At 46.3% G+C, this 22,600-nt stretch overlaps 1 protein-coding gene across 1 annotated transcript; it reads left to right on the top strand.

The window, feature by feature from the left end:
* The first annotated feature begins 12,113 nt into the window (after positions 1–12,113).
* On the top strand, positions 12,114–13,534 carry LOC147884557 (uncharacterized). The gene has a single exon (XM_087397721.1). It carries the CDS (start codon positions 12,225–12,227, stop codon positions 13,299–13,301), a length of 1,077 nt encoding a protein of 358 aa, XP_087253847.1. The 5' UTR covers positions 12,114–12,224; the 3' UTR covers positions 13,302–13,534.
* The last annotated feature ends 9,066 nt before the right edge of the window (positions 13,535–22,600 follow it).

Raw genomic sequence — 22,600 nt, forward strand, 5'->3', positions numbered from 1 at the left:
TCTCCAGATATAAGTTTTGTCTCTTATTTTCTGCTAGATATATTTCGAGAAGCACATGATTTAATAGGCTGGTATTTAAAAAAAAAAAAGAGTGGTTTTATTGGGGGGGAAATTTTAGTCGAGGATTTTTTTAAATACCTTTTGAATGCATGCGCTACATAGGGTTTCTTAGTAGTGCACCCCTCGAGGTACAGACCATCCCACCCCAGAAGAGAACTTTAAAAAGGAATCGAAAGCTTGGAATAGGTTTTATATGATTGTGTTGAGATTCTTGTGAACATGAACAAACAAAAAGCACATTTGTTTAAAGCAACTCAAATAGATAGGTTTCACATCACCAAGGGAGGATGGTGGGCGTCCCCTCCCTTCTCATGAGCTATGTTTTCCTAACTTACTAGGATTTCAGATCACAAGTGAATGTTTGGTAGTTTTGCCTCCTAATAGTAGCCCTTACTCTCTATAATGCTCCATTTTGACTCAACGTGCCACACCCAGGCAAAGATGAGGACTTAACCCTCCTAGTATTCAATTTAGACATGGGAAAGAGGACCCTATGCAATGTTGGTATGTAGGGATACCACCAGCAAGTAAGGTATGCCTCTAATTGTAACAAATGTGTGACTAAATTAATCAAAACTTTTTACAACCTTAGGCTTGGCACGTTCTTTTTTGCTTTTAGCAATGGAGTATGCTCCCTATAACCCAATGCTCATAATCCTACTAAAGGAAACTAAATCTTGTATTAGAGAGATGGCTAGTTCAAGACTCAAGTGGCTCAAACTAGTGACTTCCCATCCAAATTTGTGTTTTAGGGGTCAAGAAAAGTAGGTATAAGAATAGATTGATAGGATCACTCATGAGAATGGGAACTTATTAATTCAGCAAGGAAGTATCCATGTGATTTTGGATCCCATGAGGACATATTTAAGTTACCCAGCTAATCCACATTAGGTTCAAGTTACTGCGCATGGGCAAACTAGGTACCATCATCGAGAAGCCAAGTGGCACAACCTAGGAATCTAGGAAGTCCATCTTATGCCATGCCAAAATGCCAATTTCTAGTGGCAACTTTGTGGGTTTCCAAGTTCAAGATTAGAATGCAGTTGTTGACACCCACTGAGTTTAGAGCCCTAGCTTACTTAAGTTTAAAGTGTGATGTCGAACATGATTTTCACTTGCTTGCTTAACTAGTCTTTCGTCTGAGTCTAAGTGGAGCCTTGTTCCTCCTTTGTGAGTATAGTGCAGAGTTTTGATAACCGGTAATACATTTAGTCTATATTTAAGTCATAGAATGCAATTAAGTAATTAGGGGAAATTTAAAATGAAAAAGGGCCTCATAACGAGTGCAAAATGGATTAAGGACTAGTAAGCCTAATAAGGGTTCCATCACCCCCATGTGAGTCTAGAAAAGTACATCTCCTTAGGCTTTGGTGGTCCCCAACTGTGCCTTAAAAAGTTCACCTCCATTCTTACTTGGAGGGACCCCCACCTTCCCCTCCTTACTCACCCAAGTGGTACTCACTCCCAAAGTATCTCCTTTCCCACTTGGAGGGACCCCCACCTTCCCCTCTTTACTCACCCAAGTGGTCCTCACTCCCAAGTATCTCATGCACACCTTTCCCCCCAGAAATTTGAAAATTTTGAGCCCAAATAGCTCTGAGACCCTTCCAAAGAGCTTCCAAATCTTCGCCCAGACCATTCCTATGCACCCAAATCACTTTCTAACCCCTAAAGCTATCTCGCAGCCACCTCTTCCCCCAAGAATGTAAATTTTTTCAAAAGATCCAACAATGACCTGAAAGCCTTCCAAACCTTCCCCCAAACCATTCCCATGTATCCAAATCACTTCCCAACCCCTAAATCCTTCTTCTTCTCCTAATTGATGCTTGTTGCCATCTTCATCTCCATAGTTTAGCTCCTATTGCTAATGCTATTTCTTATGCTTGTTGGACATGCCTCTTTGAGTCTTGTTCATGTCAGTAGTTTCTTGCTCCCTCAATTGGTGCAGGTTGGATGATCAAGTGGCTCCCTGAAGGTTCCTAGATCGTGTTGGAGAAAGCGTAGTCATTGTTAGAGCTTTGAGAGGATGGCAAGTAACAACACCTTATCGAGATGTTGGCGTATACCTTTTAGGAAGTGTTATTTTTTTTAGTCTTTAGGTTTTTGTTGTGAGGGTAGGGATCGAGTTACTCTCCCACCTCGATCTTTATCTATATTTCGACATAGAGTACTTTCTTGAGAGATTTGGGAGCAAGCTGTGTTTCCCATCCCTATGTTGTATTTTGCTTATATGCGGAGGTTTGGGATTGAGCCTACTCTCCTCCTCTACTGTAAGAATCATCTTTTTTTAATGGATTAAATTATGTTTCAATGTAAATCCTTATTCTTCTCACCAAATGAAATTATGTTTCAATGTAAATCCTTATTCTTCTCACCATATTGTCAATATCTTGCCAATAAAAAGTGAAGTACCTTACACATTGAAGCTTGCATTGTATTTGTATGCATGTGTATGCATACGCGTATGGGTGTGTGTATGGGTGCATTGTATGGGTATGCATTAGGAAAAAGAGAGTCATTTTGGGGCCCTATAAGAAATTCATGATTTTCTTGTTTTCTTGGCTCAAAATTAAAAATTTTTAAAGTGTGAAGAACAGCTTTATATGGTCAAGCATTCAATTGGAGATATAAATCGCGAGAAAGATAAACTCACATTTTAAAGTTGTCGCTTGAGCATTTTTTATGTCATAAACACTACGTCCAAGCACCCAAATAGTTTTCTACTATTTTGGTGTAGAATCTGGTGGTTTTCACATCACCATTATGTTCGCAGCAGGCAAAAACCCTGAAAATAACTTTCAAATCACTAAATTGTGCCTCTTGAAGGGGTCAAAATGACAAAAGTAGGCACTTGACATGATGTCAACTCTGTGGCAACAAGGGCCAGATGTGCAGTCTAGGACAACAAAGATGAGAGCATTGTGTGTGTAGAGTAGTACAGCAAAGCTCCGCTTGTAATATCTTGAGCCTGAAAGATGGTATGATGAATCTTAAAGGATGACGATAGCCAAAATCCTCTCTAGAAAATATCTAATCATACTTGCAAAATGAGGATCTAGAGAGAGAAATACTAAATCTAGAGAGAGATAGACTAAAAGCCTACACTTTTTGAGGTCCTCCCATGTTGTGTAGAGACCCAAAAGGTCCCCTCACTTTGTGTAGATACCCAAAAGGTCCCTCCCAAAAGTGGAGGGACTCTTGTCCAAAAGGTCTCCTACAAAAGAGGTCCCACCAAGGAGGTACCTACGGATTGTGTAGAGACCAACATGTATAAATATCTCTCAATGGAATGAAGCTCCCACTCTTTGGGGTTCAGTGTTCAAGCTCATTATTGTAGTCATGTGATTGATCTCCATTGCGTCCATGCTCTCTTACACTATCGTGTTCTAGCATGCCCTTACCCTTGCACTCCCTACCCTTGTCCTCGCTCCTCCTCCTCCCTCCTTCTCCATCTCCTCCTCCCTCTTGCTCCACCCTCCTCCTCCACCATCCTCAAGTCTCTCCTGCTCCACCCTCCTCCTCCCTCCTCCTCCATCTCCTCCTCTCTCCTCCTCTCTCTCGCTCCACCCTAGTCCTCCCTCCTCCTCCATGCTCCTCCCTCCTCCTCCTCCTCCTCCCTCCTCCTCCCTCCTCCCTCTTCCTCCACCCTCCTCCTCTATCCTACTCCTCCTCCTCCTCCTCCTCCCTCTCCTCTTCCCTCCTCCCTCCTCCTTCCTCCTCCTCCCTCCTCCTCCCTCCTCCCTCCTCCCTCCTCCTTCCTCCTCCCTCCTCCTCCTCTCTTCTCCCTCTTCCTCCTCCTTCCTTGTCCCTCCTCCTCAACCCTTACCCCTCGAAACCGCGAAGGAGACTAGCTCTCCACTCCTCAACCTTAGACTCCTCCTAAACCCTACAACCCCCTCTAAACCCTCAAACCCCTAGATAGCTCTTTCAACCATCTCCCCTTTCTGAACCTTGAGATCCCCTTCTAAACCCTTGAACTCCTGTGGAAGTGAGACCCTCGATCAATCATTATGATCGATCCCTCTTTCTCTCACCCCCACACGCATGAGAACTACTTTCCACGCTTTAGCCTACACCTCTCATCGATACATGAGTGAAGACCTATGATACACTTGTGAACACCTATGTTATAACGATCAACGACTTAACTGTAGGTGACCAATACCATCAGAACTTACACTTGGGAGAAACAGTGACAACATTTTGGTATCGCTGCTGCAAGGGAGGTTAGCGCCTGAAGTGAAAGCAGAGCATGTGTTTGCATGTGTGAAAAAGAACCCCTTTGCAAAACCATTCAAGATACATCCCTCAAGGAAAAGGAGTGAAAACATGCTTTGAAATGGTGCAAAAGGATAATGTTGACTTACAAAATCACACTAATATACTAAACACCCAAAATTAACCCTTAATCCCTCCACATCCTATAAAAGCAACACCAACCCCCCTCACTTCTTTCCCCACATTTTTGGAAGCCACTTCCTTCTCCAAATTCTGTTAAGCCTCCATATTTTCCGCCTATCCCTCTTTTCTGTCTTCCAACTTCCGTCCACCATTTCCACCACCACCCCCACCACTTTTTCCATCAAACCCCGCTCCACCACCAACTTTTCCATCACCCCACCTTCCATCTCCATCTCCACCTCCCATCATCATCCTTCCCACCACCTCCACCTTTTCCATCCATCCCCCATATCCCCCACTCCAAGTAACCATCTTTTCCCCCTCCACCATCTCTCTACCTCTCTCTACACCCCCATCACCCTCCACTCCACCATCTCTCTCTCTACACCCCCATCTCCCCTTTTCCCCCTCCACCTCCACCCACCCTTCCCTCCCCCCCCTGCCCCACCCCTTCTCTTCTATTTTCTACTCCCCGGTTCTTCTACCTCCAACCCCTCCCCCCCTCTTCCACCCCCAATCCCCCCCCGCTGCCCTCCACCTTCGCCCCCCCCCCCTCCTACCTTCCCTCAACCTCCACTACCCACCCACCCCCTCTCCCCCTCTCTTACACCTCCAACCCCCCCTTCCCTCCACCACCACCACCACCCCCCCAACGCACATCCCCCCTTCCCTCCACCCCCCCCCCCCCCCCAACCCACATCACCCCCCTTCTCCTCCCCTCCACCTCGTAACCCCCCCCTCCACCTCCCCCCCGCCCCCCCCCCATCCCCCCTCCTCCCTCCCTTCCACCCCTCCCTTCTCCCTCCCCTCCCCCTTCCTCCTTTCCCCCCTCCACAAGAGCCCCCTGCCTCCCCCCCCCAAAAAAAAAAACACACCTCCCCCCCCTTCCCGTCCTCCCCGCCCACCCACCCCTCCCCCCCCCCCTTCCACCTCCTCCCCACCCACCCCTTCCCCCCCTCCCACCTCCACCTCCACCTCCACCTCCACCCCTCCCCCCCCTCCACCTTGAACACCCCCCGCCCCCTCGTCCCTTCCCCCCTCTACCACACCCCCCCCCCACCCCACCTCAACCCCCCTTCTCCTCCCCTCCACCCCCCAACCCCCCCTCCTCCTCCCCAACCCCCCCATCCTTCCCCTCCTTCCCTCCCCCCCTGCCCCCCACCTCCACCTCCACCTCTAGCCCTCCCTCCCCCCCTCCCCCTCCCCCTTCCTTCCATCCCCTGCTCCACCACACCCCCCCCAACACACCTCCCCCCCCCTCCACCTCCTCCCTACTCGCCCCCCCTTTCCCCTGCCTCCCCTCCATCTCCACCTCCACCTCCACCTTCACCTCCACCACCACCTCCACCACCACCTCCACCTCCACCTCCACCCCCCTCCACCTTCAACTCCCCCCCCCCCCTTCCCCCCACCACACCGCCCCCCCTCCCCCAACCCACTCTCTCCCCCCTCCTCCCCCTCCACCCTCCCCCCCCCTCCCCCTCCCCCTCGCTCCCTCCCCTCTCTCCTAACTAACTAAAAGGACCAAAAGGCATCTAAAACTGCCAAAGGGCGGCGCTTGCCAAAGGCGGAGCCTGCTAGCCAGGAACTTCCCACCCAGCGGTGACACTTGCCAACATGGCAATGCTCACAAGAGGTGGAGCCTGCCAGGCAAGCGGCACCTGCTCAATGGCAACACCTGCCAACTCGGCATCGCTCTCGCCAATGCGGTGGCATCTGCTCCCCACCTGAGCCTCCAGGTCTCCGTATCAGCGTCCATCCCCCTTGCTAGATCTCCTCCTGCCTCTGTATTAACCTCCATCCCCCCCTCTTGCATCTCCTCCTGCATCTCCTTAGCCTCCCCTCCTGCATCTACTCTAGCCCCCCGCTAGATCTCCCCTTGCCTCCGTATCAACCTCGAGCCCCCCCGCTTGCATCTCCTCCATATCGACCTCCCCCTCGCCCATCCTGCATCTCCACCACCCACCTCCCCCCCCCTCCACCTCAGCCACCGGCCGCTGCCCCCCACCCCCCCTTCTCCCAAAAAAAAAAAAGGTACTAACCCTACAAATTAACCTTACTTAGGTTAGTGGAACCTAGGTTAGGCTAGATGACCATAGGTTGAGTTAGTTTGAGGTTAGATTAAAGTTTACCTTGGTTCAGTTAGTGACTAACTATAGTTACTTGTACTAACTACACCTGTTGGACTAACTAGTTAGGCCTAAGGTCTAGGTCGATTCACATGTGGACATAAAGATCAAAGGGCTCCTAAATTCCCTTATCTTTAAAGGTTCATAACTTGCTTATTTGGGACCCAGATTGAGCCACAGATTCACACATAGAACCACCGCACTATGAGGACTTTTTCTAGCCCATTCCACACCATTTAGGCATCTAGAAAACTCATCAATTTGTGCCCCCGTGTGGGTTCTTTTTTGCAATATTTCGCTCATAAGTTTCCTCTGTGACCTCTGATTGACAATCCATTTGCACCGGCACATTTCCCCACTCACATGGGATAATCCTAGGCCCATTATTAGCACGATGGTCCCTACTACACTAATGCATCTATAACCCCCTAACATCTTTACCCCTTCTTCGGGGGCCCTATCTTGTCCATTTGAAGACTAAATCGCACCCAGTCTGATGCCCAGATTCACTCACGCAAAGTCCAATATCAAATGATAATTTTCAAGTATTTTTACCATCGTTTTCAATCTCGGTAGTCACCATTATGTAGGCGCTATTTTTGACCAATCAATTGCATATTTTTTGCCATTACTAGGCTACGAAGGTCAAAATCAATTGCAGATTTCAAAGTCAAATGCACTCACTTGAAGGATACAATTAAGCATTGTGTGTGCACCTCAGAGGCACTTGCATACTTTCGCGAGCTTTCTTTGGCCCTCAACGCTCTCCAAGAATTCAACCTATCACCATCGACAAGCATCATGGAGGACCTAAGGGTTGAAGAAGAAATCGGTAATGATGATTTGCATCTTGCAAATTACTTTGGTGAACTGAACTTAACCCATGCAACTGAACTTAACCCAGCTTGACTGGTTTAACTTAACCAGTCATACTGAACCAATGTAAAGAGTGAACCATGGTTAGTTATGATCATACCATGTGTCAATTGTGGAGAGCTTAGGAGACTTTGTGAAAAGACGCTGAGCAGAGAGTCTATGATGGAGATCGATTGGAGTGTTCGGTGGAGATCGATTGGAGTGATCGATGCGTGCGTCGTTGCAGAGTCAAGGAGCCGCATGCTTCGTATTTTCGTAAGGTCCCCTTAATCGGTGGTTTGATGCAGAGCACAAAAGACTTGATGAGTAGTGTTGTCATTGCAGAGCTTCTCTAGAGCTGCTAGCTACGAGCAGAGAGGCCTATTCGTTTGTCGGTTGGTGCTACGAGCAGTCGCTTGCAGCAGTTGGAGGCGTCATAGAAGAGGCTCTGAGATCATCATTGGGCAAGCATGTAGCTTATTGTAGGTTGAGGCTGGAGAGGTCCTGTGAGTCGCTGGAGTTGAGAGGAGCCTGAATAGCATCTCGTTGTAGCGTAGTAGGAGCTGTGGGGAGTCGAATATGGCAGTTGAGAGGAGTCACTGCTACTCTTTTGTGAGCCAGGAGTCAGGGGGGAGCGCGTTGCTGGTGCTGGCTAGAGGTCGCTGCTGAGAAGCATGTGTGTGAGAAGCTTGGCTCGCTTGTTGGAGAGGACTTTGAGGCTTGGAGTGTGGGATTCAGCCTTTGTTGGTGCGTGTGCATAGAGGCACCTTTTGATGTTGCCTTGCCTTTGAGGAACTCGGGTGACTAGTACCAGCCAAGCTCGACTCATGTCTCCTTCTCAATGGAGAAAGCGCTCTCTCTCTCTGATCTCTCACAAGAGATATCTTTCCCTAAGGTTCACAAATCTCAAAATAACTCTCAGAATACAGAACTCCCTCTTACAAAGGAAAGAAGATATGAAAGGAAGTCTTCTCTAAGAAATGGACAAAAATTTCTCTAATGAACGGAAAATTCCTCTCACAAGGATGGCGCCTCAGCTGAAGGCAGAACCATGCTTTGATACCATGTCAAAATGAAGGATCAAGGAGGATCAAAGCACGACATGAGAGACATAGGATAGCAAACACTCAATCTATTGCAGATGTATATTCAACAATACATGATAGGCTTCTTATATAGAGAGAGCCCTTAGAATAGTCAACACTTGTGGGATCCTCTGATCCACATCTCTCCTTGTGGATATCCTTGATCCACATCTCCACATCATGTAGTCCACATCCTAGGGTGGCTACTTTAATGCTTTCCTATACCATACCTCAGCCTTTAATCTATGTGCTCATGGCACCATATCTCAACAGAAGGTACTTATCCTAGGGATACATGAAGAAATACATGGGAGTCCATTCCTATGAAGGTACTTACCAAATTAGATAGGAGAGATACATCTCGTAACAAAAAATGGTGAAGCATAACACAAAGCCACCCCAGATGAATGCTCCATGCCTGAGAGTAAGGTGGTGAAGTATAAGCTACCAAAGGTACCAGTTAAGAAGCTAGGACACTACTTTGATATTGATCAAATTGATGCCTTTCTCCTAGTTATTTAGTGGGATCTAATGTGAGATCCATCTTGGATGGTGGATCGGGATGAGCACACTAAGAAATGCTAGCAAAAATGGTGCAAGCCCCTAATGGAAGCCTTGTCCTTAGTAGTCAAATTGGGAGATGGAACAACTACAAGGCCGATGGCCTCCTCCTGGATATTAATATGAAAACATTCCATTTTTTATTAAAAGATTCATTTACGATTAATATCTTCAACCACTAACTTCAATTGATTTTCGCATACCCTTTTGTGAGAATGGCTAAGCTTGTCCATGATTGCTACTCCACTTGTGTTATCGAAGAGAAGAAGAGCAGACATTGAGAATACTTTTGCTTTCTTGGAAATCCCATCCCATGAGAGCAGAGACTTCTCAAGCTACTGGTACAACTTGAAATAATGTGTGCCAACCATTCAAAGAGGCACTAAGGGAGATGATGAATGCAAGTATGGCCAACTTTGTGAGCTTGATGACTCAAAATATTAGATACATGTTTTGGAAACCATTGATATAATAGTTAACCATGGGCCCCAAACCATGAATGTAGGTGAAGGAATCTTGAGTTATAGAGCTCCCTTTTACATCATGAAAGGGGCTATAAGTGAAAACGAGGCTGAGGGACAGAATGCCAAAATTTGAGGTAAAAGCAACATTTCATTAACCTGGATAATGTGGTGGATCTAGACGATTGCAAGCAAGAAACAATCACCCTGGCATAGCTATGTATTGCTTACTAGGATCTGGATGATTAAAAGGAAGAAGCAATCACCCTAGCATGAATATGGATTGGCTTACTAGCTGAAAAGTTGGTACATGCTCTCATTGATATAGCAGCCAGTAACAACCTTATTGCTTTGGAGATATGGGAAGATCTAAAATATGTACCCTTGAACCCTATGTCGGCATTGGTGTCAATGCTCAATGGAAGGGTTTTGAGTGTGGAAGGTACCATTCGTGTTGACACTTCAATTGGTAATAAATTGTTTTCATGCAAGTATTACATAACCCCCAAAAAAGTACTACCTCTAGGGGGGACTAAATCCATGCAACCAACTGTACCTTGAATTAGACCGATAAAATAACCACATTGTAGCTTTGGGGAATGACATGTGATTCCTCCTCTATGGCCATTCAAATACTAAAAATATGCTCTTAGTGCAACATGAAGTGCCCCCTTTAGCAATGGTGCCACCAAACACCCCATCAAATGAGCATATCCATACCCAAGGATCACACATCAATGACGTGAGACAAGGAGATGGGTTTAAAATTCCCAAGGACGGGTGCAACAACTCTTAATCTATAAATTACTATTCCTTCATCTATTACTTTCCTCTAACAGACCCGTTATGCTAGAAAATGATGACTTGGGCTATTAGCTTGCAAATTATTACTACCAACTTTGCTTAGCTACAAAATGTAGATCCAAATCTAAAGGGGTTGTTGGACATAGACATCCAAGGATATCATTATGAATCCCATTTTAGGATTATGGGGCCCAACCCTGCTAAAAATACTTGCTATCTTGCTCTACTTATATGAGTGCGATGATCCTAGCCACCACCCTACAATCCATCCCAAAATTCTAGTATGTTTGTAACAACAAAACATGCGTCATCAAACTAGCTAGACTATTTCTTAAGTGAGATCAACCATGTGTCAATAAGACAACCTACAAATTGGGCAATCCCAATCTTGTATCATGTTACACCCATGTTGTATTACTGTGGAGTATGGCCTTCTACTCAAGCAAGAAATGCAAGAAGGGAATCTGAGGTGAATCCTTATCATATCTCAAAGTTTACGAGCAAGTTTACCAGTGATAGTGATCCCATACAACCCATGGAATAGTTTTAATAGAGATGCAACACCATTGGGGAGTTTGATGACTTCAATAAGATAAGGGCATTTGGGCCCTATTGGACTACTAGTTCGATCACTGAGTCCAAACAAAAAGGCCTATAGCTTCACATATCTAAAAGCATAGTCCGCAGTGGGGTTCAATCCTAGTAGTCCCAAATTTTAAAAATATACAATAGAAGCCTTAGAGTCCCCAAGGTTGTAGAATGAAACACATGTGCTCTAGGTGCCATGAACCCAAAGGCTTAGTGATGTACACCCAAGAATATTCCCTCCTTAACTCATATTCAAGTCAAAAAACACACAAAGGCAACACTCAGAATCAGAGGGTGTTTACAAACTCAAGTGGATAGACTATGGGTGTCAAGTTGAAGTCATTGTGTGCGCAAGCAACTAGAAGCCTGAGAGTGTAGGCAAGCGACTAGAAGCACAGGTTTCAATTGACAGTGTGGACAAGCAAGAGGAAGAAAGAGTAGCCTTGTTCAGGTAGATGATGCATGGAGACGATGCGTTTGGGCGGGAAGATGCATGATTGGACTAGTGGGTGGTGGGGTTGTTTGGGCAAGCAATTGTGCTTTTGGAACAAGTGAAAGAAATGAACGACTTTTGCCATTTATAAGGCCTGTCCAAAATGTAAAACAAAGGAGGTAGTGAATGGAGAAAGAGAGACGAAATGACAATAAAAATGAGGGGTCCTAAAGTCTTGAATGCTCATTGCTAAACTTCTCTCAAAGCCATTAGTGCACTGAACTCCCACGTAAAGGGAGCCAATCAAGTAGGATTAATTTGCTTCTAAAATCGGTATGATCAAAAATTTTGGATTTTTACTTTACACGATTGGTAAGGCTACCAAGAGGGAAGGCCAAAAAGGAAGAGAGCATATTTGTGAGCATATGTGGGCATCCATGTGTGTGTAAGAGATTTTTAGCACTGCCTTCGAGGCAAAGCTATCGTTACACTTTTGTTAAAAAAGTGTCCCACACCATCTTTCGCCACATGGCCCCCTACTATTTTGGTTCTTTCTCTCTCACACACTCACTCAATCACTCTCACTCTCTCTCTCTCTCTCTCTTAGCGAGTTTGCAAATCATTGAACTTTCCTAGGAACACACGGGCTTCCATAAGAGGTGTTGCAAATTAATCATTCATTCATCTTGACAACTTCTTTCCTTTGAGAGAACCAATTCTTGACAATTGTTTTCCTTTGAGAGAACCAATTGAAGGAAGTGCTCACTAGTCTACTCACTTGGTTCTTGTAAACTTTGAAGACCCTTTGCTCTTCACTTTGCTAGTGTGTACACAACCTCAACCTCAGATGGGGGGGGCGAGTACCCCTCCATCTCCCTCATGGTCGTCGTCGTCGTCTTCTGCTTTGCTGTTGAGCTATGGCGATCGCCCATCTTCCATCGCACTTTTCTGCTTCCGCTCCCCCTCCCACCTCCCCTCTGTCATCAGCAAAAATAGCGTTTCTGTCTTCTGGGACCTCGACAACAAACCCCCCAAGTTTTCTCCCTACCTCGTCGCTTTTCACCTCCGGCATGCCGCGGCGCAGTTCGGTAACGTCGTGGACATGGTCGCTTGTGCTAACCGTCACGCGTTTCTTCACGTCCCGAAGTGGGTGCAGGACGAGAGAGAAGAGAGGCGGCATCAGAATTATCTTGCCTGTGGCGCGTGCGGGTGGGAATGTGAGACAAATCTTGATTTGAAAAGGCACTTCAAGCTACTTCATGAGCGAGAGCAGCACAAAATGATGCAGAGGCTTCAGTCTTTGAAGGGGAAGAAGAAATTGAGGTCCAGGCAAGCCATGTATTCAAAGTATCAAAGCTCGACAATACCTTCTAGTCCTACTCTGGTCCCAAACGTAGGATATAGTCTCGATTCAGAGTTGCGTAGAGCTGGTGTGTCCGTAAGAAGGGTCGACCGGAAACCTCAGGCAGCTGATCGCGCTTTGAAAAGGCAAATAATGGGCTCCATAAACAATGGAGTCGAATGCATTTGTCTCGTGTCCGACGATTCCGACTTTTCAGACATTCTGAAAAAAGCTCGCGCCAGAAGCTTGCGTACGATCGTTATCGGGGACACGAATTGTCTGCAGCAATTTGCGGACGTGTGGTATCCTTGGGATGGAATAGCACAGGGTCTACTACAAAATGTTTGTAAGGAAGGAGACATCGCTGCCAAAAATCTTAGACCTGAAGATGCTGATGGCACCGCTCCCTGCTTCTTTCGACTTGGTGAGGGGAAGGCGATCTTTGAAGACTATGCCTTGCAAAAAGAGCAATTGGCGTTTGGGTGTGAGACTTCAGCATTTTGGGAGGAGTTAGAGGATATAGATGCCTTCTCAGAAGATGAAAACATGTGGGTCGTAAACGAAGGTGATGAGGCAGTTTAGTTCAAGGAGGTTGTAAGAGCCCAGCAACTTCGATTACAGAGCGTCGAGAGTGACGTCGTGGAGCTTCTTTCACATTTTCAATGTTGTAATCTTATTTATTTGCTGATTGAACTATTGTATGATCAAGTTTCTACTATTTGATCACAATCCTGCAAGGAATGGGTCAACTCACTCTGCAAAAAACTTTACTTGTGCTTCTAAGTGACTTCTACTACTCTAGTTTCAGTAGGGGGGGAGTCTAGGTTAAGTTTAGTCTTGCTTTCTTTTCTTTTTCAACATCAGGAATCCCAGGGTGGTTGCAAGATGCCCAATTGCAGGCAGCTCTTCCCTGTCCTCAATGCAATTATTCATCCAAATTGCAGTCTTTGGTTTGGCTTGGGGAACTTGGTGGAAATGCTCTTGCAAGAATGATGATAACTAGGAGAATGCTGACCAGACAATGTGTGACTACCCTGCGTTGCCAGCTTCCAGCCTTATCAATTCCTTGCAACACGGGCCAATTGCCTCTGGAAATGAGCTATGTTGTCCCATAATAGTCTTAGGTTGTCTCAATGGAACTCATGCACTCGTTTGTCAGTATTGCCTCATGTTAAGGCTGATTGCTTGGCCAGAGTGAGAATGTGCTGTATAAAGCAATTGTATTGCTTCTAGAAGCTGAAGTAGGCTGTCTACAACGATAGGCATCTGGTAATACAACATTTCGTTACAGCCTTGACGTTTATTGAAAGCTGCTACAAGACCTAAGAATGTGTTGTGATTTTGAGAAGATAGAGTGTGTGCCCATAGTCAGCAGAATGTATGTAATACTCTCTAAAATTGGCAGGTGCATATGCCTCAGCATATAAGGGCATCGGCTCCCATTTCATTGTATAATCCAAAGCATCCTCGTGAGAAACCCCAGGCAGTCCACGTAGATTTAGATGGGAACTGACATGTTTGCATCTGCTAGAGAGAATTTGCGAAGGTCACAACTTCTGAGACATCGCCATGTCAGCATTGGTGACAACAGTTAGCTTGAGTATTAACAATTTCACAATGTTCTGTACAGGGTAGTTATGTCTCAACTGTGAAATGCTTTTATTAAGTGTCCCCTTATAAATAAATTTGGCACCAGATTATGTGAATCTCATGCCAACCTGTGAGTTGGATAGACAATACTCATGTTATTTTTGTCTATTCAAACCGCAATTTTGGTTGCCTGGTTTGGCTCAAGATGGCCAAATATATGTAAAATGTGCTATTTGTATGTCTGATTACCTAGGAATTTGTAAACTATGATAAATGGTCAGATCTGAACTTGGATTCCTTCACAAAGGTGCTTCTGCGTCTTGTGGGTGTAGAAAGGCAGGTTCTTCTGTAGCTACCGTTCCAGGGATTTTGCATGGATTGTCTTCTGGTTCTTTTGAACTGGAGATCCTGCTGGGGTTGACACTTTCGGCCTCCAAACTTGCTTTACAGTAGGGTAAAGGGGCCAGTCTTGTGCACCCCTATCTTTTTCATAGTGTAAGGGGCTGCGCCTATAGTTTTTTTAATGTTTTTCAAAATGTAAGGGCATCGCATGAATGGAAATAGAGAAAGGATATAAATTTTCAAAAAAAAATGAGAAAAAAATATTAACTCGGTGGAAAACCTACATACCCAATACTAAAGGCACTGGTCAGCCAGTGACTATCTTAACTTTTCATAAGAGCTTGACACCTAAGCATATTTTGCCTTTTTCATGCCTCTTTATTGGGTCTTTCAGTGGAGAAAATAGCGGAGGGTGCTGACATTTTCAAGGCACCTGCCTCTTTATTAGCCCCTTTACTCTACCTGTGGCAGATGTTGGAGGTTCATCAGAAGAAAAGGTGTCTACAGAAGCTGTGACCTTCTGACGAACCCAAATACAAATGTTGCCTTCATAAAATCCTTGGATCAGGAGCAGATCCTTCAATCCACATGTGGCCTCTTGGATTGCCTCGGCCTTTCTCAGTACAGAGGCTACCTTAGTGGAAGGGGTTGTTGGCAGCGAGGTTTCTCTGGTGTACAAAAAGCTTGATGGTTGCTGTTATCTTTGGAGTTGGTCCTCACAAAACCACCGGTCTGATGTTGGCATTGTGGGTGATTGTCCTTGTTTGGCATAAGTGGTCCATTAGAGGAAAGCAGTTGCTGAAGGCATGGTCATTTAGGGACCCAGAGTTCTTGCACCCATCCTTGGGCAGCTAGCAAGCCTTTTTAGAGCTCCCCATGCTGCTGCCAGCGCTCAGTGCCTAGCAGCCCTCTGCCCACCCAGCAGTGCAAAAGCTATGCCCCATGAAGGGTTGCTTTCTTTTACTGAAGCATGAATGCAGAAACCTGCAGGCTGTACCACCCGATCACATGAACGTCAGAGTATTTTGGGCGAATGAGAATGTTTGGGCATTGCTAGAATCATGAAATTTCAGGATGCTGGGCTGGAGCTGCAATGCCAGCCCTTAATGCTCACCCAGCCCTGGCCTTGCATGAGTCTCTCACACCCGACTTTGGGCCGCTTCTAGTCTCCACTTTTCCCATCTTTGGGTCTAGGTGTTCTCCAAAACCTGATAGGAGTTTGTGGCTCATACTTAAGACTGGCTTGGTTAGGCGAGCTCTCTGAAGAGGCTAGAATGGCAGTATCTTCGTCCAAGCCACAATGAGGACTACATCTTTTCCCTTACCCACATTCCTTGCTTTCCTTTTACCACCGGTCTTAGATGGCTGCATGGCTTCTTGATTCCTTGCTTTCTTTTTACCACCGGTCTTAGATGGCTGCATGGCTTCTTGCTTCTCTCTCTAGAGAGCCTCCCCCTTGAGCACATTGAGAGGGGTTGTGATGACTCTCCCTCTTGAAAACACAGCAAATTAATACTCGTGAATTAGGGTCACTGGCAGTGGTATCTAGTTTTCTTATCCTTGAATAAATGGTCTACCCCACAGCCATTACACATGGGGGAGTAATGGTTAGCTGGTCCATTGGTTTGACCCTAGGTGTGTACCCATCCATGTCTTGCACCTCTTCTATGGTTTGCCTAGCTCATCAGTGCGATCCTAGGTGGTGGCGGTAGCACTAGGGGTGGCAACGTACTCCCGAGTACCCTAAAATTCATCGTCGTGAAGTAATCCCTTGGGTAGTGACTTGCACATGGTTGGTGGAGATTGGTGGTGTGGGTAGAGCAAGTTGCCATGTAGGTGAATTTGCTATTAGATTGGAGTTGTATGGATGACTTTCAAATTGCGTGTAGTGACTACAATAGAGTTGTGGTCTAGCTCGCAATTGTGGGTATTTCGAGGTCGTATGTTTTTGCCTATAGATGCTACACCAAACCATCTCTCCTTGGGAATAGGTGAGGATTCATAGGACCATGCCTTCTTCTGCCCATGGGAAGTTACTGATCAATTTGATTGATCCGTGTAGCACTTAGCTCCTTTAGAGTCATCTTATCGATGGGTGTCCATGTTTTCTTGTCCTCCCTTCCTTAATGATAGAATGAGACACTAGATTGGGTTTTAGAATTTAGTTGTAATGTATCTATTATCATCTAAATTGATGGCTAAGAACATTTCTTAAAGGATGTGGCACCTTGATTTGATCAAAATATTGTGGAGATGATGATTCCTTAGATCTAGTAGGAAGCACGGTTAACAACATTGATTAAAGGATGTGGGACCTCGCTTCGTCAAAAGATTGTGGAGGTGAAGATTCCTTAGATCTAGTAGGATATGTGGCAACAATTGTACATCACAAAGCCTCTTGGGTTCATGACACCTAGAGTTCAAGTGTTTCATTCTTGCACCCTGAGGGACTCCATAGGGTTCTGTTATATTTTGTAAACATTTGGGGCTACGAGGAGTGATCCCCACTGCAGACTTTGCTCTTACAAATGTGAAGCTATCCTTTTTGTCTAGACTCAATGATCAAACTGTTGGAAAAGTCACCTCCCCATCTGTAAGCCCCCATATGAGGAGAGCATGGGGGAGGGAGACCTAGGGCAGTACCCAACAGGAAATGAGAGAAAGGGGCTGCCACATAGACAGCATCATGGCTGGCATGTGGGCAGCACATCTAGGACTGTTAAGGGCAGGACACAGGGCCAGGAAAGTACGGAGCAGAAGCAAGACAGTCTGGGACAGATTGCGGAGGATCTAGGACATGGAGGCGCACTGTTTGCAGAGGCGCAGACATGGCAGGGAGAGCAGGCTCAGATCTGCAGCAAGGAATGTGACTGGCAGTGGGGAGGTGGCAGGCCTTTTATAGGCTGCATATTTGCCTTGAATGGAGGGCCAAAAGCCCTGGAAGTTTGGGCCATAAAAGGCCTGAATTGTGAGCCCTTTAAGGGCGGTTTTTCCCAAGCAGTCTGGTCGGTTTTTGTACAGACTGGGTCGGTTTTTTGGCCAGGCCCTTGAGGGCTATATAAGGGGGCCATTCAGGCCTCATTTCATCATCATCTGGAGCAGCAATTCCACCAGCAGAAGGAGCAGCAGCAGGGCTATCTTTGGGCCTACAGTCAGAAGGAGAAAGTAGTACCTTGTGCTGCAGACTTAGCTTGCAGGAAGCTGCCCACCTAGACTGGTTTCCAGACAGCAAGGTGGAGAAGATCATTCTAGACGGAAAGTCTACTCACGCTCGAGGTGGAGCACACGGACTCTAGTCTAGAGATAGCCAGCAGATAGGAGGAGGACTTTTGTGGTAAGATCAGAGGACCACACCATTGGTGGGACTCTGGATCTGTCTCTTTTGTATTGTGTCCATAGTTGTGGACGGAAATATATTATTTGGTGGTTTCTCTATCTAGTTTGGTTCATTGTCTATTGATGAGTCTGCACACCTATTGAATGCACATAAGTAAAGAAGCTTGTGATTCCACACCCACACCGCACACTGTGTGAGCTCCTGGGAATTACTATAAGTCTTCCGCTACGTGTACCCTCTGTTGGGTATTTTCTAACATGGTATCAGAGCCCAAGTAGGAGTCTCACAGGTGTGGGAGCCTGAAGGCAGGGACCTTGCTGAAGGACGACCCTGATTCAGAAGCTCTTGGGAATCGACTTCCACGACTGGAGGATTGTGCCCTTGCGAGAAGGAGGGTGACTCAGGTTCAGTCAGGTGCGTTCAGAGTTCTGGTTTACTGCATTTGAGTTTGGTTGACTTTGCTGTGCGCGGTATATACAGCAGAGATGTCGACAGCCTCTTCAGCCCCTGCTATCCCTTCCTCCTCCTCCAGTTTTCTCTCTTTCACTATCCCTAACTTTGGAGAGTCTGGGAACCTGGACGGGACTAATTACCCGATCTAAAAAGTGAAGATCCGGAGTCATTTAGTGGCTCGGAAGTTGTGGAAGCTGACCACGGGAGAGGAGTCGAAGCCGGAAGACATGGTGGACACTAAAGGGAAGGTACTCATGGCAGTAGACAGAGAAGAGCTTGAAGCTTGGGAAGAAAGAGATGCCCATGCCCTGGCAATAATAATAGGGACTACGGCGGACTCTGTTCTTCTGCATATCCAGCTGGCCGAGACGTCAGTAGAGGCGTGGGCCACCCTGAAGGATCTGTATGAGACAGATAATACCTCCCGGATCGTGCTTCTTCAGCATCAACTCTACAATCTTGATATGGAAGAAGGCGATACGGTGCATGATCATCTGACGAAGGTCAAGGTGGTGCGGGATCAGTTAGCAGCGATTGGTCAGAAGACAGACTCATGCCATCTGGCCTTGATGGTACTGAGGAGATTGCCTCGGAGTTTCAAGAGCTTTGTTACAGCTGTGACAGCAGGACAGAGGACCAAACCTCTGACATTTGAGGAGTTGTGTCCCTTACTGCTACAGGAGGAAGCTCGGGAGAAGCTCTACAACGGGGACAAAGACGACAAGGCGATGCTGGTGAAGGATTCCGCAGGTAAGGGAAAGGGCAAGCCTAACAGTGGCAAGTCCAATAAAGATGACTCTGATGACGAGGGGACTTCGAAGAGGAAGCACAAGAAGAAGTGTTGCTATTGTGATACGCCCGGACATTTTGCAAAGGACTGCAGAAAGAAAAAGGCGGATCTGAAAAACAAACAGGAGTCTGACCCAGATTCAGAGGGAAAGGCCAAAGCTAATGTGGTAATCGAAGAATTGTTCCTGGTGACATCACCGAGTGTTACCGAGGTCAGGTATGTTGATCCCGAAATCACAGTAAGGATGTCTGACATAGAGAGTTGGGTCGACGAGGAGTCAGATGCCTTTGTGAAGGTGAAGGACAGTATGGAGCGCTTGGTACCTTCCAGGTGTGTAGCTATTGACACTGACACGAGGGTGGATTTCATAGAAAGCCCTGGGGTCTCATGGTCAGATGGATGCTGGACTTCAGAAGGGGATAGTACAGGATTACACAGGATCTTGGCAGGTGCCTCATTGAGGTACAGGGTTTGCTTTCAGAGCAAACATTCAGGCAGTACAATAGTCTAGTATGTATTTGATATTATGCATTTGAGCCTTTATAGCATGCTGTGGGGAGATTCTGCTCTTCATTTGTCTCAGGTGATAAGAGATTGGAAGGAATTGGCCTTCTTCGAAGGCAGAAGGGGAAGTATGGGTGCTTCTTATCTCGGACGCAGATTGCTAGAAGGTGGTGGACCAAGAGTACTGAAGCCAGAAGAGTACCTGCTTGAGAACTCAGCGAGAGTTCATGGTCCAGGTTATCTGGAAATATTCATTGGTTACAGACCTTGCCAAAGGAAGGACGGGTTGAAACAGACCCTAAGAGCATGGTGCCTGGAAGACTCCAGGTTGTTCACTCATTATGAGGGGGACGACTGGAAGATCGTGACGGCTGGGTTGCTCAAGTTCAGAGGCGGGAATGTGACTGAAGGAGGTGGTACCAGGAGGTGCTACCAGAGACGGACCTGTGTACCAGGATGGTGTGCGGAAGCGGAACCGGACCTGGTGGAGCAGGAGCCATTGGATGAAAAGCCAGGAAAAGATTTCGACACTGAAAGGTTCCAGAGGACTACGACCAGGGAGTTACTGGAGCATCTTCATCGACGTGTTGGCATTGGGCTGAGATGTGTCGGTGAGAGGGGGTGTTGGAAAAGTCACCTCCCCATCTGTAAGCCCCCATATGAGGAGAGCATGGGGGAGGGAGACCTAGGGCAGTACCCAACAGGAAATGAGAGAAAGGGGCTGCCACATAGACAACATCATGGCTGGCATGTGGGCAGCACATCTAGGACTGTTAAGGGCAGGAAACAGGGCCAGGAAAGTATGGAGCAGAAGCAAGACAGTCTGGGACAGATTGCGGAGGATCTAGGACATGGAGGCGCACTGTTTGCAGAGGCGCAGACATGGCAGGGAGAGCAGGCTCAGATCTGCAGCAAGGAATGTGACTGGCAGTGGGGAGGTGGCAGGCCTTTTATAGGCTGCATATTTGCCTTGAATGGAGGGCCAAAAGCCCTGGAAGTTTGGGCCATAAAAGGCTTGAATTGTGAGCCCTTTAAGGGCGGTTTTTCCCAAGCAGTCTGGTCGGTTTTTGTACAGACTGGGTCGATTTTTTGGCCAGGCCCTTGAGGGCTATATAAGGGGGCCATTCAGGCCTCATTTCATCATCATCTGGAGCAGCAATTCCACCAGCAGAAGGAGCAGCAACAGGGCTATCTTTGGGCCTACAGTCAGAAGGAGAAAGTAGTACCTTGTGCTGCAGACTTAGCTTGCAGGAAGCTGCCCACCTAGACTGGTTTCCAGACAGCAAGGTGGAGAAGATCATTCTAGACGGAAAGTCTACTCACGCTCGAGGTGGAGCACGCGGACTCTAGTCTAGAGATAGCCAGCAGATAGGAGGACTTTTGTGGTAAGATCAGAGGACCACACCATTGGTGGGACTCTGGATCTGTCTCTTTTGTATTGTGTCCATAGTTGTGGACGGAAATATATTATTTGGTGGTTTCTCTATCTAGTTTGGTTCATTGTCTATTGATGAGTCTGCACACCTATTGAATGCACATAAGTAAAGAAGTTTGTGATTCCACACCCACACCGCACACTGTGTGAGCTCCTGGGCATTACTATAAGTCTTCCGCTACGTGTACCCTCTGTTGGGTATTTTCTAACACAAACTAGTAGCTCTATAGAACTGCCAGATTAGCACATGGCCCTTATTTTATTGAAGGCATCAACCTCCCCAATTGTGTCACATCTCTATTCTAACTATTCCATGGGTTATATGGGATTACTATCACTTGTGTCTCACTTGTAAACTTTGAGATATGATAGGGATTCACCTCATGCTACCTACTTGAGTGGAAGACCATACTCGAGACGGGGCATCTGCCCCTTGGTAACATAATACAACATGTGTGTAACATAATACAAGATGCGTATAATACGGGATTGCCAATTTTTAGGTTGTGTTATTAACACACATGTTTGATCTCAGTAAAGAAATAGTCCACCCAATTTGATGCTACATGTTTTGTTGGTACATACATACTAGAATTTCGGGATGGATTCTAGAGTGATGATTGGATCATCGCACTCATGTAAGGAGAACAAGATAGCAAGCTATCTTTAGTAGGTTTGGGCGCCATAATCCTAAAATGGGATTTTGTAATGATATCATTGGATGTCCATGTCTAGCAACCTATGTAGATTTGGATGTGCATTTTGTAGCTGGGCGAAGTTGGTATTAATAATTTGCAAGCTAATAGCCCAAGTTCAAATTGGCCCAGGTGGTTGAGGACTTGGGGATCTTTGAATGTTGCATAGCATATGGTAGGTAACTTGGAAGTTGCTGACTGGTCAAAGTCTATATTTGCACTTCACCACCTATGCTCCAAACGCAAAGATAAAATCCTAGCCAAGGGGGGAATCTTGTTGTTGGTTAAAAGAGTGCTACATGAACTGAGGTGGTGGAGTCTTTAGTATGGGAGGCACATGGCGACATGATAGTGAGGTCTTGAGTGTATGCTTAGTATTAGACATGCTAGCATGGCTCACAAAACAACAAGTTGATCATCGAAGTGTGTGGGAGTAGTGTGACGCAATAGAGGTGGTTTGAATTTTTAACTTGGACAATTTGATTCCTCTTTCACATTTTGACTTAGATTCATTAGGCCCCTTGGGAGGTTTGGCCTATGAACTTGTTTCACTATCATTTGTCATTCCAAGATAGCTAGCCAACCTATCCTAGCTTCTCTAACATATTCGAGCTTCTCCAACCTATTCTAGATTCTCTACCCATCTCACCTATATTTCTTTGGAAAGATCTATAATGAACAATATGATATATCATACTCCTGATCCCACCTTGCATAGAGTCTGAGGAGGAGTGT

The sequence above is a fragment of the Dipteris shenzhenensis genome, chromosome 26, assembly GCF_047967505.1.
Source record: "Dipteris shenzhenensis isolate YYH24624 ecotype China chromosome 26, Dip_SZ_1.0, whole genome shotgun sequence".
NCBI classification, from domain to species: Eukaryota; Viridiplantae; Streptophyta; class Polypodiopsida; order Gleicheniales; family Dipteridaceae; genus Dipteris; species Dipteris shenzhenensis.